This window comes from Ornithorhynchus anatinus, unplaced genomic scaffold (genome assembly GCF_004115215.2).
Source record: "Ornithorhynchus anatinus isolate Pmale09 unplaced genomic scaffold, mOrnAna1.pri.v4 scaffold_344_arrow_ctg1, whole genome shotgun sequence".
In the NCBI taxonomy this organism is placed as follows: domain Eukaryota; kingdom Metazoa; phylum Chordata; class Mammalia; order Monotremata; family Ornithorhynchidae; genus Ornithorhynchus; species Ornithorhynchus anatinus.
The window spans coordinates 445,744-461,295 of NW_024396779.1; the positions used below are offsets into that span (position 1 = coordinate 445,744).

General features: G+C 46.2%; 1 protein-coding gene and 1 pseudogene across 1 annotated transcript; both read left to right on the forward strand.

Moving 5' to 3' along the window:
• ORNANAV1R-PS3489 (vomeronasal 1 receptor ornAnaV1R-ps3489 pseudogene) lies at positions 6,385-7,311 on the forward strand (annotated as a pseudogene).
• Positions 6,385-7,311, forward strand: ORNANAV1R3155 (vomeronasal 1 receptor ornAnaV1R3155). Its single transcript, NM_001253547.1, is given in 1 exon segment — positions 6,385-7,311. A coding segment is annotated over 1 exon segment (927 nt).

Below are 15,552 nucleotides of genomic sequence, written 5' to 3' on the forward strand. Positions count from 1 at the left end.
ATGTCACTCCCCTCCTTAAAAACCTCCAGTGTTGCCTATCAACCTCCGCACGAAACAAAAACTTCTCACTCTGGGCTTCAAGGCTCTCCATCACCTTGCCCCTTCCTACCTCTCCTCCTTTCTCTCTTTCTACTGCCCTCCCCACATGCTCCACTCCTCTGGCGCCCAGCTCCTCACTGTCCCCCGTTCACGCCTATCCCGCATCGACCTCTGGCCATGTTCTCCCGCTGTCCTGGAATGCCCTCCCTCCTCACCTCCGCCAAACTAACTCTCTTCCCCTCTTCAAAGCCTTACTGAGAGCTCACCTCCTTCAAGAGGCCTTCCCAGACTGAACTTCTCCTTTTCCCTCTGCTCCCTCTGCTCCCTCTCTGCTCCCCCTATGCCCTCTGCTCCCTCCCCCTTCTCCCCTTCACGTCCCCTCAGATAACCCCCCTTTCCCTCTGCTCCTCCCCTTCTCCCTTCCTCTCCCCTCAGCACTGTGCTCATTTGTATATATTTTTTATTACCCTATTCATTTTGTTAATGAGGTGTACATCCCCTTGATTCTATTTATCGTGATTAAGTTTTCTTGTTTTTGTCCATCTGTCTCCCCCAGTTAGACTGTGAGCTCGTCATTGGGCAGGGATTGTCTCTATCTGTTGCTGAATTGTACTTTCTAAGCACTTAGTACAGTGCTCTGCACATAGTAAGTGCTCAATAAATACTATTGAATGAATGAATGAATGCAGGACCTTGACCATTATGTTTCCACACAATAAACAGACACATTCCCTGCCCACAGTGAGCTTACAGTATAGAGGGAGAGACAGACATAAATAGAAATAAATAGATTAGAGATATGTACATAAGCATTGTGGGGCTGGGAGGGGGGATGAATAAAGAGAGCAAGTCAGTGCGACGCAGAAGGGAGTGGTAGAAAAGGAGAACTTAGTCAGGAAAGGCCTCTTGGAGGAATGAGCTGCCTGTGACATTCATTCAATAGTATTTTGGAATGTACAATTCAGCAACAGATAGAGACAATCCCTGCCCATTGACAGGCTTACAGTCTAATTGGGGGAGACAGACAGACAAAAACAAGACAACTTAATCAAGATATGATTTTCATGCTATTCCTCTCTGGAGACTGGTGGCCTGTTTTCTGTGCAGATCTGTGTGTGTGTCTGCTTCTTATGGGCAGTTTTCAAAGCAAATTTCACTTCCAAAATGTAGCCTCTTTATCCTTACTGAGAGACTTAAAAACTAGTATTTGTTAAGCACTTAGTATGTCACAGGCACAGTGCTACGTGCTGGGGTAGATACAAGCAAATCAGGTTGGGCACAGTCCATGTCCCACGTGGAGCTCACAGTCTTAATTCTCATTTTACAGATGAGGCAAGTAGGGCACAGAGAAGTTAAGTGACTTGCCCAGGGTCACGCAGAAAAATGGCAGCAATGTCTCTTACATTTTAAAGCTCCAGGCCCAATGCCTTCGACTCCATCCCTTTGTATCTTATAAAAACATTTGCATTTACTCTTCTTCTCTCTGTGATCATCATCTTTCATTCATTCATTGATTCAATAGTATTTATTGAGCGCTTACTATGTGCAGAGCATTGTACTAAGCACTTGGAATGTACAAATCGGCAACAGATATAGTCCCTGCCCATTGATGGGCTTACAGTCTAATCAGGGAGACAGACAGACAAAAACAGCAATAAATCTTCAACCTCCTCAGTTTTCTGTCAAGTGGGTGCTAAATCAATCAATCAATCAGTGGTATTTATTGAACGCTTGCTGTGTGCAGAGAACTGTACTAAAGCACTTGGGATTATATACCTGTTCTCCCTCCTACTTAGACTGTGAGGCCCCTATGGGTCAGGGACTATGCCTGATTTGAGTGTATTGTATCTATCCAATTACTTACTGTAGTGTTTGGCACATTGTAGGTACTTAACAAATGCCCTGTCCTCTAACCTGAATGGAGCCCACTGCACCTCTAGACTGTAAACTCCCTGTGGGCAGGGAATGGGTCTGCTGACTCAGTTATATCATAATAATAATGATGATAATAATGATGGTATTTGTTAAGTGCTTACTCTGTGCCAAGCACTGTTCTAAGCACTAGGGGGGATACAGGGTAATCAGGTTGTCCCACGTGGGGCTCACAGTTGTAATCCCCATTTGACAGATGAGATAACTATGGCACAGAGAAGTGAAGTGACTTGCTCAAAGACACACAGCAGACAAGTGGCAGAGTCGGGATTAGAACCCATGACCTCTGACTCCCAAGCCCGTGCTTTTTCCATTGAGCCATTGTACTCTCCCAACCACCTAGTACAATGCTCTGCACACAGCAAGTGCTTGATAAATGCCAGTCATTGATTGATTGATAAATTGCTTTTTACCCCTTTATAGACTGTAAACTCATCTCTAGACTGTAAACTGGTTGTGGGCAGGGAACATATCTCCCAACTCATGTTATACTCTTCCAAGCACTGAGTACAGTGCTTTGCACAAAGAAAGCACTCAATAGATATGATTGACTGACTGATTGATAATAATAATAATGTTGGTATTTGTTAAGTGCTTACTATGTGCAGAGCACTGTTCTAAGCACTGGGGTAGATAGAGGGTAATCAGGTTGTCCCACATGAGGCTCACAGACTTAATCCCAGTTTTACAGATGCGAGAACTGAGACACAGAAGTTAAGTGACTTGCCCACCGTCACACAGCTGACAAGTGGCAGAGTCAGAATTCGAATCCATGACCTCTGACTCCCAAGCCCATGCTCTTTCCATTGAGCCACGCTGCTTCTCATTGAGAAATTGCTCTCTACCCTTTGCTAGATTACAAGCTCCTCTCTGTATATTTGTTGTGGGCAGGCAACATATCTACCAACTCTGTTATATTGTAACCTTCCATGTGTTTAGTGCAGTGCTTTCACGTAGTAAGTGCTCGATCGATCCTATTGATTGATTGATTCCTTCCAGCATGGAAGACTCGTGTGACCACACTGCCACAGTCTTTGTGGGCCACATTTTCTTGTCTCTCTGACATCTGACCCAAGAGCTCCCACACACCACTAAAGAAGTGGTACTGACCTAGAGACACTAAGAACTGCGGTATCTATTAAGCACTTACTATGTGCCAAGCACTGTACTAAGTGAAGAGAATCAGTATGGCATAGTGGATAGAGCACGGTCCTGGGAGTCAGAAGTCACTTCACTTCTTTGGGCCTCAGTTGTCTCATCTGTAAAATGGGGATTGAGACTGTGAGTCCCATGAGGGACAGGGACTGGGTCTGACTTGATTTGCTTGTATCCACCCTAGCGCTTAGTACAGTGCCTGGCACACAGTAAGCGCTTAACAAATACCACAATTATTATTATTATTATTACAAAATAATCAATTTGGAAAAAAGCACCTCTCCCACATGGGGCTCCTAATCTAAGTAGGAGGGATGACATTTTACAGCTGAGGAAAATGAGGCACAAAGAAAGGATGTTACTTGCCCAAGGTCACATAGCAGGCAAGTGACGGAGCTGGAATTAGAACACAATTCCTCCGACTCCCAGGTTTGTGCTCTTTCCGCTAAGCCAGGCTGCTCCCTCGGATGGATCAATTACCAGCAGATAATTCTAGGGAGATCCGTGGACTCATCTTGTCCCAGTTTTGAGGACTTCGGGGAGGCAGTTCCAGATATTTCCAGCCGAAGTGTCAGAGTGGATTAAAATTCAGAAGACTTTTTCATACACACGCTAATCACCCCCTGAGGAAGGGAAGAGACAGCAGAAGTGAAGGATATAAATGCTGCCTCAGCCTTGTTCTACCAGACCTTGACTTGCGACTTCTCAGTCACTATGAAGGATGGAGGCAGGTGAGTGAGATAAAACCATCTCTCTGTCCATGCGTTTTCAGGGCTTTCAATCAGAACAATCAATCATTCAATCAATTAATTATATTTATTGATCTCTTACTGTGCGTAGAAAGCTGTACTAAGTGCTTGAAAGAGTACAGTATAACCTTTTTGTGCTCTCAATTAGCTTAAAGCCTAGTGCGGGAGAGGTAGACATGAAAATAAATAAACTGAGGATATGTACATAAGTGCTGTGGGGCTGAGGAAGGGGTGAATAAAAGGTGCAAATCCTAGGGCAACAGGAATGCAGAAGGGAATGGGAGAAGAGGAAATGAGGGTTTAGTAGGAGAAGTCCTCTTGGAGGAGATGGGATTTTTAGAAGGCTTTGAAGGTGAAGAGAGTGATGGTCTGTCATATGTAATAATGATAATAATAATGATGATATTTATTAAGCACTTACTATGTGCCAAACCCTGCTCTAAGTGCTGGGTTAGATACAAGGTAATCAAATTGTCCCACATGAGGCTCACAGTCTTAATCCCCATTTTACAAATGAGGTAAGTGAGACACAGAGAAGTTAAGTGACTTGCCCGAAGTCACAAAACTGATAAGTGGCAATGTGGGATTAGAACCCACGACCTCTGACTCCCAAGCCTGTGCTCTTTCCACTAAGGCACACTGCTTTTCTCAAATGAAGAAATATATATATATATATATATACTTCATATATTTATGAAGAGGTATAATGTTCAAGGACAGAGACAGGATGCGGGCAAGTGGTCGAAGCAGAGATTGACAAGATCAAGTTGCGGTGAGTTGGATGGCATTAAAGGAGTAAAGTGCGTGGGCTGGGTCGTAGTAGGAGAGTAGCGAGGTGAGGTAGAAGGGTACAAGATGATGTTGTACTTTAAAGCTGATGGCGAGGAGTTTCTGTTTGATGCAGAGGTAGACGGACAACTGGGGCTTTTTAGTATAAACTCTTATTTACGGTATCTGTTAAGTGCTTACAATGTGCCAAGAAACTGTGTCCAAGCTGATTGGGTTGGGAAGCAGCAGGCCCCAGTGCATAGAGAACAGACCTAGGACTGAAAAGGATATGGGTTCTAATCCCAGCTCCACCACTTGTCTGCCTTGTGACCTTGGGCAAGTTGCTTAATTTCTCTGTACCTCACTTACATCATCTCTAAAGGGGGATTAAAACTGTGAGCCCCAGGTGGGACAGGAACCGTGTCCAACCTGATTAGCTTACATCTACCCCACCACTTAGAACAGTCCTTAAAACAAAGTAAGTGCTTAACAGATAGCATTATTATTATAATGATTATTATATCTACCCCAGCACTTAGTACAGTGCCTGGCACATAGTAAGCGCTTATTTTAGTAAGCAATTGTGACAGTTGGCAGATATGTTCCCTGCCCATAATGAGCTTTATGCCTAAAGTCCTCCCTTTCCCCTTTCTGCAGCCATGTCTCCTGGGGTCACGGGGCTGCTGTGAAAACAGCCTGGGAAAAGCCCATTTCTGCTCCCACTCAGTCCTCCTTGGCAACACCACAGCCAGAGCAATGACCCACCCTCTTCCAGCGGCCGGGGTCCCCAAGACCCGCTCTCCGAACCAGAAGCTGTAACCAGCAGCTGTAAACCTGTTGTGGACAATGACTTTGTCAGTATATTGCTGTATTGTACTCTCCCAAACACTTAGTACTGAGCTCTGCATGTAGTACGATCTCAGTAAATATGACTGAATGACTGACTGACTGACTGACTGAATGAATGAATGAATGAATGAAGTGTCAAGTGCTGTTCCAAGCGCTGGGGTAGTTACAAGCTTATCAGATTGGAGACAGTTCCTATCCCACATGGGGCTCACTGTCTTAGTCCCCATTTTACAGATGAGGGAACTGAGGCACTGAGAAGTGAATTAATTTGCCCAAGGTCACACAACAGACATGTGGCAGAGGCAGGATTAGAACTCAGGTACCTCTGTCTCCCAGGTCTGTGCTCTTTCCACTAGCCCACACTGTTTTTCCTGTGAGATTGTAAGCCACACTGTTTTTCCAGTGAGATTGTAAGTTCCTGGTGGGAAGGGATCTTGTTACCGTTTCTGTTTAGCTCTTCCAAACAGTTAGTACAGAGCCTGCTCATACTACACATTTGATAAATACTATTGATAGATTAACTACAGTTTGGAGTATAAATGCCAAGTAAAATGCGGTGCCTGTAATAGTTCAAAGAACTCTCTTTCTCTCTCCCCCTCTAAAGAGTGTTCTGCAGGAGGCCACAGACTCTAAGTTCCTGTGTTGTACTGTTCTCTCCCAAGTGTTTAGTTCAGTGCTCTGCTCACAGCAGGTGCTCAATACATCGCAATGATTGATTGATGTCTTTCTTCCCACCTCTAGACTGTAAGCTTGCTGTGGGCAGGGAACGGGTCTACCACCTCTGCTGTATTGTACTCTTCCAAGTGCTCAGTACAGTGCTCTGTCCATAGTAAGAGCTCAATAAATAGCATTGATTGAGACCTTCTTTGAAATTCGAGGACAGTTCAAGACAATGAACACCACTGAGCTCACTTTTGGGATCGTGTTTCTGTTCCAGATGGGCACTGGCCTCTCAGGGAATATTTTCCTTCTCCTGTTCTATGCCCGTATGGCCTTCGCCAGCCCCAAGCTGAGCCCGTCTGACTTGGGCCTTGCCCACCTGGCCTTGGCTAATACCATCATCCTTCTCACCTTTGGAATCCCAGAGACTATGTCTGCTTGGGGGTGGAGAAATTTCCTTGACAATGCTGGGTGCAAATTCATCATGTATCTGTTTCGAGTGGCCCGCAGCCTTGCCATCTGCAGCACCTGCCTCCTCAGCATGTTCCAGGCCATCACCATCAGCCCCGGGACCCCCCGGTGGGCCTGGATCAAAGCCAGGTTACCCAGGTGCGTCGTCCCCTCCTGCCTCCTCTCCTGGGGCCACAGTCTGCTCGTAGACTCTGATGTCCTGGTGAACATGACAGGCCCCCAGAACAGAAGTGTTCAACTCATGCTAGATTTCAAATATTGCTCAAAAATCAGCGCCAGTGCAGAAATCATCCTGCTCATCACGTTTGTGCGTTCCTTCCGTGACGTGTTCTTTGTGGTTCTCATGAGCGCGGCCAGCGGCTACATGGTATTTGTCCTGCACAGACACCATCAGCAGGTCTGACACCTCCACACGCCCGGACGGTCCCCCAGGGTGATGCCTGAGGTCAGGGCAGCCAAAAGGGTTGTTGCCCTGGCGACACTGTACATCCTCCTCTATGGGCGGCAGACCATCATGTTCAGTGTTTTGCTAAACATGAGAGAGAAGTCCTTTCTGTTGGTGACCAGCCACATGGTATTAGGATTCACGTTCTCTGCTGTGAGTCCACTCCTGATGATTCACAGTGACAGGAGAATAAGGAGATTCTGGAAAAAGGAATCTCCTGATGCCAGAGTAAGCCATTCTTAGTTTCTGAAGAAGTCACCGGGGCCCTGTCTCCATTCGCACTGAAATCAGGTGGTCAGACGTTCCTGACATGGGTGGCCCCCAAAATACACAACAGCCTAGTGGAAGTAGCCCGGGTTTGGGAGTGGGCCTGGGACCTGGGTTCTAATCCTGACTCTGGCACTTCCTGCTGTGTTATTTTGGGCAAGTCACTTAACTTCCCTGTGTCTCAGTTACCTCATCTGCAAAAGGGGGATAACGACTGTGAGTCCCATTTGGGACATGAACTGTGTCCAACTTGATTACCTTGTACCTAGTCCAGCACTTAGAACAGTGACTGGTATAGTAAGTGCTTAACTAATACCATAAAAAGAACCTAGCAGAAATAGGCCGGGTCTGGGAGTCATAAAACCTGGGTTCTAATGCTAGCTGCTGTTTGATCTTGGGCAGATCACATCACTTTTCTGTACCTCGTTTACCTCATCTGTGAAATGGATATTAAGACTGTGAGCCCCATGTGGGTCAGGGACTATGTCCGACCTAATTATCTTGTGCTTATCCCAGTGCTTAGTGCTTGGGCCCATAGTAAGTGCTTAACAAATATTAAAAAAAAAAAAAGTTGGGGATTTGATTCTGATCCACATTCTCACAACCTAAGGTGGGACCAATTCTTATCCCGTCTCTGCCACTTGTCTGCTGTGTGACCTTAGGCAAGTCACTTAATTTCTCAATGCCCCAGTTGCCTCATCTGTAAAATGGGGATTAAGACTGGTAGCCCTGTGAGGGACAGGTACTATTTCCACCCTGATTTAGCTTGTATCTACCCCAGTGTTTCCTGCCCACAGTCAGCTTACAGTCTAGTGGGAGAGGCAGACATTAATATAAATGAGTAAATCATGGATGAGGATTTAAGTGCACTGGGGCTGAGGGTGGGTTGAATGCCCAATGCCTGAAGGTAAAAGATCCAAATGCACAGAAGGGAAAGGGAGTCAGGGAAAAGAGGGCTTAACCGGACTGTAAACTTGACACGGGCAGGGAATGTACCTCCTAACTGGATTGTATTGTACTCTCCAAAACTCTTAATCCAGTGCTGTGGACACAGTAAATGCTCAGTAAATACCACTGGTTCATCGACTGATTGATTAATGTCTGTTTCCCCCCTTAGACTGTAAACATATTGTAGGCAGGGAATGTGTCTACCAGAGCTGTTATTTTGTACTCTCCCACACATTTAGTCCAGTGCTCCGCACACAGTAAGTGCTCAGTTAATGCCAGTGATTGATGTCCACCCCACCCTCAGCACTTATGTACACATTCTTATACCCTGCCACTTCCCCATCTGTAATTTGTTTTAATGTATGTCTACCCCTCTAGAGTGTGAACATCTTGTGTATGTATCTACCGACTCTGTTGTATAGTACTCTCCCTCATACAGTGCTCTGCACACATTAAGCACTCAATAAATACCACAGACTATCTCCCGTGTCGCACTTCCCCCCGCCCGGTTCATATCATCCAGGACCTTCCTGAATTGGGGAAGCCTCAGTGACAGGTAGTAAAGCCAAACCACACCTCTGATCACCAAGCTGACCATGAAAAGTTTTTTACTTAGTTTTATCAACATGCAAGGGAGGGACACATACACGTACTCACTCACTCCACTACACCAAGGGTCCAATACAGAGTCTGCTGGTCAAAGGAGCCTGTTCTACTATTGGTTCCTCTTTCTGCTTCCAAGTGCTGCTGCCTTCTACTGCTTTCGAGCGCTGTTCTCCAGCTGTTTCAGTGCTTGTTTCTCTTTTCTGCACGCCTTTTGCGTGCCTCTGTGCTGCTTCTTGCGAGCCTTCCTTGTTGTTGTTCTTGGAATCCCAAACAGTCACTTATAAGGCAGCTTGTTATGGACCCACCACATCTGCAGTAGGGTTTTCATTACAGGAAAATGAAACTTTCATAATGAATAGAAAAAAGAAATGGTATCTGTTACCAGTGCTTCGAAACATCCAGAAGTGTTGGGGTGCTTTGTAACTAGTGAATTCTCATTATTGTACATTAGATGATTTTTCTGGAAAATTCACGTTTAGACTGTGAGTCTCAAGTGGGACAGTGGATTGGGTTCAACCTAATTAACTTGTATCTATCCCAGATCTTAGAAGAGTGCTTGACACATAGTAAGTGCTTAACAAATATGAAAATAATGATGATAATAATGAGCTCATACATGTTCTTAGTCTCCTTTCTGGTTTATATTTGACTTCAATATTTGAATGTTCAGGTTTATATATTTGAATGCCCATTTAATCTTCAAGCAGAAAAATGAAGACCCTCACCACTCCTGTCATTTTTTAACCCCTGCCAAAAGAAAAAAAGGTCAATTTATTCTAGATAAATTTGGGCTTCCTCAAAGATGAAACTGAGCTGCCACATACTACTTCAGATGCCATAACACTGTATGAGCAGACCCGTGAAAGATGAAATAGTAATTCAGTTGATAATGCATAAAGTTTAGAAATAAAATAAAGCTAATGAATTTTACAAGGGGCAGGGGACTCCTCTGTCTCTTCCCCTGGCAGACAGATCTCTCCCAGGCCAGGACGACAGCCAGGCAAGCACCTGCCCCAAGGATCACAGCACCACGTGGAGGCTGCAGCGGCGGCCAGAAGAGCGTCCCTGTGAGCCCAGCGTGGCACTTCCCATGACGCTCTAGGAAGCCAGAGCCTCCTCTGTCTCGGTCGAGTCCCCATTCCACTCCTCTGGCCCCGTCCTTCATCCTCCTCCAGGGGGCCTAGAATGTCCTCGGAAGTGCAGCCCTGGTTGGTTGGACGGGGCTGAGGAGCGGACTGGGGCAGGGCCGGGCTGCGGGTTCATGGCCGTAGTCTGCTCTTCCTGGGGAGAGCATAAGTCCTCGATCACAGGGATGAGCGCTTACTGTGTGTGGGGCACTGTACTACATGCTGGGAAGATAACAATTCAACAAATACTACCACCACTGGAATTATTATCAATCAATCCATTAATTGTATTTACAGAATGATTATTGTGCAGAGAACTGGACTAAGCACTTGGGAGAGTATAATACAAGAAATACCACTCCTACTATTACCACCTTTTCTACTCCCACCTCACCTACTCTCAGTCAATTGATGGAATTTATTGAGCACCTACTGTACACAGAGCACTGTACTAAACCCTTGGGAGAGTACACTCCGACAGAGTTGGTAGACATTTTCCCTGCCCACAACAAGCTTAGAGTCTAGAGGGGGAGACAACCAGTATGAATAACCCTGAATGATTCTTACCACCCCCCCCACAGAAAGCAATCAATCAGTGTTACTTATTGAGTGTTAACTATGTGCAGAACACTTTTCTAAGCACTTGGAAGAGTATAATACACGCGAATTAGTGCCTGGCACAAAGGAAGCGCTTAACAAATACCATAAAAAAAAAACCCAAAAACTTCACAGAGCTGGCTCACGATCTTTCGGTTTATTTCTCCTAAAATCCGAAGGTGCTTTGGGCCAATATTGGAGTAGGGGGTGAGAGGTCTGCACAACTTAGTCAGAGACTAGAGTCTGGCCAGTAGACCTCAGCGTCTTGCTGGGTTCACCGAAGTCCGTGAGCATCTGTGAACCCGGTGACACAGTGTTCACCCTGACCCTACCTGGCCGAGCTCAGCAGCCCAGTGGTTCCTTCAGGAGGGGAGAGGACCTCTGGGGCAGGAGGGTGGGCATTTGTATGACCTAAACCGAAGGGAGCCAATTGGCATCACCATGGAGGGAAGGGAAGGGTGGTGAGCAGTGTAGGAATGTATTTATGGAGGGAAATCGATTATATATTCTTGGTCAAGATGATGCTTGCACCACTCAGCTGGCCCCACTGAATAGCCATCAGCTTCCTTGACTACCTGGTAGGTTCTTCCAACAGGTTTAACAGCCTCTATTTCTCTGCTCCTCTTTGGGATCCTTCCGTTTCCTTGGTCCCCATTGGTAAGTGGCCCTGCCCTCTTGGTAAAGGTCTCTGGGCAGGGCAGGGACTGAGTGGAGCTAGAAACACTTCTTCCCAGGCTGCCCATGCCGCCCTGCCAACCATCAGCTTCTGCTCCCCTCTTCTGGCCGGAGTCAGGTAGGATAGACCAGCCAGCTCTTTCTGGGAATGGGTGAGAATGAAGGATGTCTGTCTGACCATGAAGGGATGTGAATTTGTTTCAGTGGAGGGCAGCCTGCTTGGTGGAGGATCGGGGGAACCTTTTATCTCCAATTAGAGCAGAGAACTGTGGTCCTTGCCCCCTCATTCAGAGCCTTGACCCTGCCTCCTCTTACCTCTTTTTCCTACTTCCTGCCCCCATCCACGGCAGTATGATTGCACTTCTTTTCTCCCATCGTGGCCTGGGTCTTCTTCCTGAAACTGATGTGCTTCACTTCAGAAAATCATCCTTGACAGGAGGGACATGGGTGTGTTCTCTTCCCCCACACCTTTGTCTCTGGCTTCTGAAAGGAGGCTCTGTTCTCTCGACCATGGCTTCAGGGAGACACACTGTCATGATGTGTCACTATCATATATCACTATATGAAGGGCAATGATATATATATATATATAATACATATGATTATGGTATTTGTTAAGTGCTTACTATATGTAGTGATACATATGATTAGTGATATTGGTATACATATATGTATGTATACATATATATATATATATATATATATATATATATATATATATACATACATATATATATATGTACATCTCTTCATATATATATAAATATATGTAATGGTTTTTGTAGTCAAGTAAGACACCAATGACAGGGGTAGATCTAAGTTCAACAGGTTGGACACAAGGGGCTCAGATTCTTAATCCTCATTTGACAGATGAGGTAACTGAAGCACAGAGAAGTGAAGTGGTTTGCCCAGATCACACAGAAGATAAGTGGTGGAGCAGGGATTAGAACCCAGGACATCTGAGAAGCAGATGAGAAGATGAGATGCTGCCAAAAAGCAGCATGGTGTAGTGGATAGCGCATAGGCGTGAGAATCAGAAGGTCATGACTTCAAATCTTAGCTCTGCCACTTGTCTCCTGTGGGACCTTGGGCAAGTCACTTCACTTGTCTGTACCCAGTTACCTCATCTGTAAAATGGGGATTGAGGTGGTGAGCTCCACGTGGGTCTGGGACTGTATCCAACCCGCTGTGCTTGTATCCACCCCAGTGCTTAGTACAGTGCCTGGCACATAGTAAGCACTTAAGAAATGTCATTGTTATTATTATTATTTTCTGACTCTCAGGCCTGTGATCTACCCATTAGGTCACCTGTTTCTCTATGGAGTCATGGGACCTATCAGCCTTGTTGCCAAGGGAAAGAATTTCAGAGCATCCTCTGGGCTTAAACTGGTCAGAAACGCATCTTCTCTCTATGCACCTCAACCTGCTTGCAACCTCAACCCACTTCCTGCTCCTAACTTTGCAGACCCAGAATTCCCAGAAAGGATGAGACAGGGAATGAAAAACATCTGAGCTGGGTGGACATAGGTGCATATCCTGAGGGCAGTGATTCTTCTAGGCCTGGGAGGTTGCTCTGCTCAGGGGAAGGAGCTGGAGCTGAGGGAGGGAGGGAGAGTAGCAGTCAGAAACCAGGGCTGCCCACGTGGCCAGTAACATTGGGGATCCCCGCTGTCAGAGCCAGGGATTATTGCATCAGCACTCAGCAAACTTTTAATTATGCCTTCTAGTAGTTGAACCTTGACCTCTCTCCTCTACCAATCAGGAGCCAAGGAATCCTACAACACTGAATTAACAGTATAGTCAAAAAAAACCCTAGAAACTGTAGCCCTGAGGCCAGTCACTGGAAATGGAAAGTAGCTCCCTGAGCAGATATCATCACCAGTGCCAATTCTCAGATGGATCCTTGCCAAGCTGTGAGAGACAGAAGCAATGTGGTCTAGTGGAAAGTGCAGGGTCCTGGGAGTCAGGAGGACCCCGGTTCTGATTCCAACTCTGTCACTTATCGGCTCTATGATGTTGGGCAGGTCACTTAATTTCTCTGTTCCTCAGTTACTGTGGTGAATGAGAGTGACTGCATTTTGTATTTATTAATTGACCCCGGGAGCAACAAGGCAAAAAGTGACTCCAGCTTGTATTATTTGACTCTGGGAGTAACAACGCCTAAGGACTATTTAGAAGAGAATCTGTATTATCTCTCTTAGGAGTTTTGAGAAGAGGAACTGAAATGTCTTGCTGAGAGTTTAAGGAGGGGCTAAATTGCTCTGCTGGGCAGGGAAAGAACTGCTGAGTCATGCCTGCAGGAGGAATAAGTGGAGGGGGGGGCGGGTTCGTCTTCCTCTCTGGCTTACCTGCTAACAAGGAGGACAGCAGGCAATCCTGAGCAGACCCCTTGCTGCAATCCCCCAAGAACAATAGATAAAAGGGGAAAGAATTGGCCCTTTTTGGCCTGGTTTGCCCAGTTTGCCTGCTTGGCCCTGTTTGTCTGGTTTGCCTGAAGTGGAACCACCTAAGCCGTGCACTGAGACACCTATGGCTGCGTGGAGAATGGTTTTTATGGTTTCTGTGAGTGCTTACTATGTGCCATGTACTGCATTACCCCTTAGGGTAGATAAAAACTAATCAGGTTGGACACAGTCCATGTCCCAAATTGATTTCATAATTTTCATCCCCATTTTGCAGATGAGGTTAACCGAGGCAAAGAGAAGTGAAGTTACTTCCCCAACTTCACAAAGCAGAAAAGTGGCAGAGATGTGTTTACAACCCAGGTCCTCCTGACTCCCAGGCCCAGGGTCTGACCACTAGGCCAGGGTAGAGGTGGGGGGGGGTGCGACAATTGGAAGCTCCAGCCTCCTCTATGTCCTAATGTCTCCTTGGGGTTGAACTCTGCCCTGTTCACAGACTTAGCAATTGGAGAAGCTTCCCTCATTCCCTGTAAATCAATCAATCAATGCTATTAATTGAGCATCTACGGTGTGTGGAGCACTGTACTAAATGCTACGGAGAATACAATACGGCAGAATTGATAGACAGGTTCCAATCATTTGAAAGCAGATTCTCCATCCTTGTGAAACTCCTGGTTGCCCTTCTCTGCCATCCTTCACACCTGTATTGTGAACCTCCATCACCCAGGGAGTGGAAATTTATGCCTTATTCCAGTTGCGGTGGGAAATCCCATTTATTCCTTTCAGAAATGGAGCAATGTATGAAGTGCCCCCAAGATGTATTTCCTAATCCTTAAAGAGATCAGTGTATCCCAAGAGTGGTGCTCTTCCTTTACTATGACGAGTCTTTGGGAATGGTTCTGGTGTCCTTAGCCCTCTGTTTCTCTCTCCTCACCACTCTGGATTTGGGGGTATTTATCCACCACCGGGGCACCCCCATAGTGGAAGCTAACATTTACACCCTCCTCACGGCCCTTCTGCTCTGCTTCCTGTCCTCATTCATTCATTCATTCATTCAATAGTATTTACTGAGTGCTTACTATGTGCAGAGCACTATACTAAGTGCTTGGAATGTACAATTCAGCAACAGATAGAGACAATTCCTGCCCATTGATGGGCTTACAGTCTAATCAAGGGAGACAGACAGACAAACACTAGACAACTTAATCACAATAAATAAAATCAAGGGGATGTACACCTCATTAACAAAATTAATAGGGTAATAAAAATATATACAAATGAGCACAGTGCTGAGGGGAGGGGAAGGGAGAGGGGGAGGAGCAGAGGGAAAGGGGGGAAAGGGTGCTTAGCTGAGGGGAGATGAAGGGGGGGTAGAAAGGGAGCAGAAGGAGCAGAGGGAAAAGGGTAAGCTCAGTCTGGGAAGGCCTCTTGGAGAAGGTGAGCTCTCAGTAGAGCTTTGAAGAGGGGAAGAGAGTTAGCGTGGCAGATGTGAGGAGGGAGGGCATTCCAGGACAGCGGGAGGACGTGGGCCAGGGGTCGACGACAGGAAAGATGTGAATGGGGGAATGTGAGGAGGTGGGCGGTACAGAAGTGAAGCGTGTGGGGTGGGCAGTAGAAAGAGAGAAGGGAGGAGAGGTAGGAGGGGGTAAGGTGATGGAGGGCCTTGAAGCCCAGAGTGAGAAGTTTTTGTTTCGTGTGGAGGTTGATAGGCAACACTGGAGGATTTTAAGGAGGGGAGTGACATGCCCAGAACATTTCTGCAGGAAGATGATCCAGGCAGCAGAATGAAGAATAGACTGGAGTGGGGAGAGACAGGAGGAAGGGAAATCAGAGAGAAGGCTGACACAATAATCCAGCCTGGA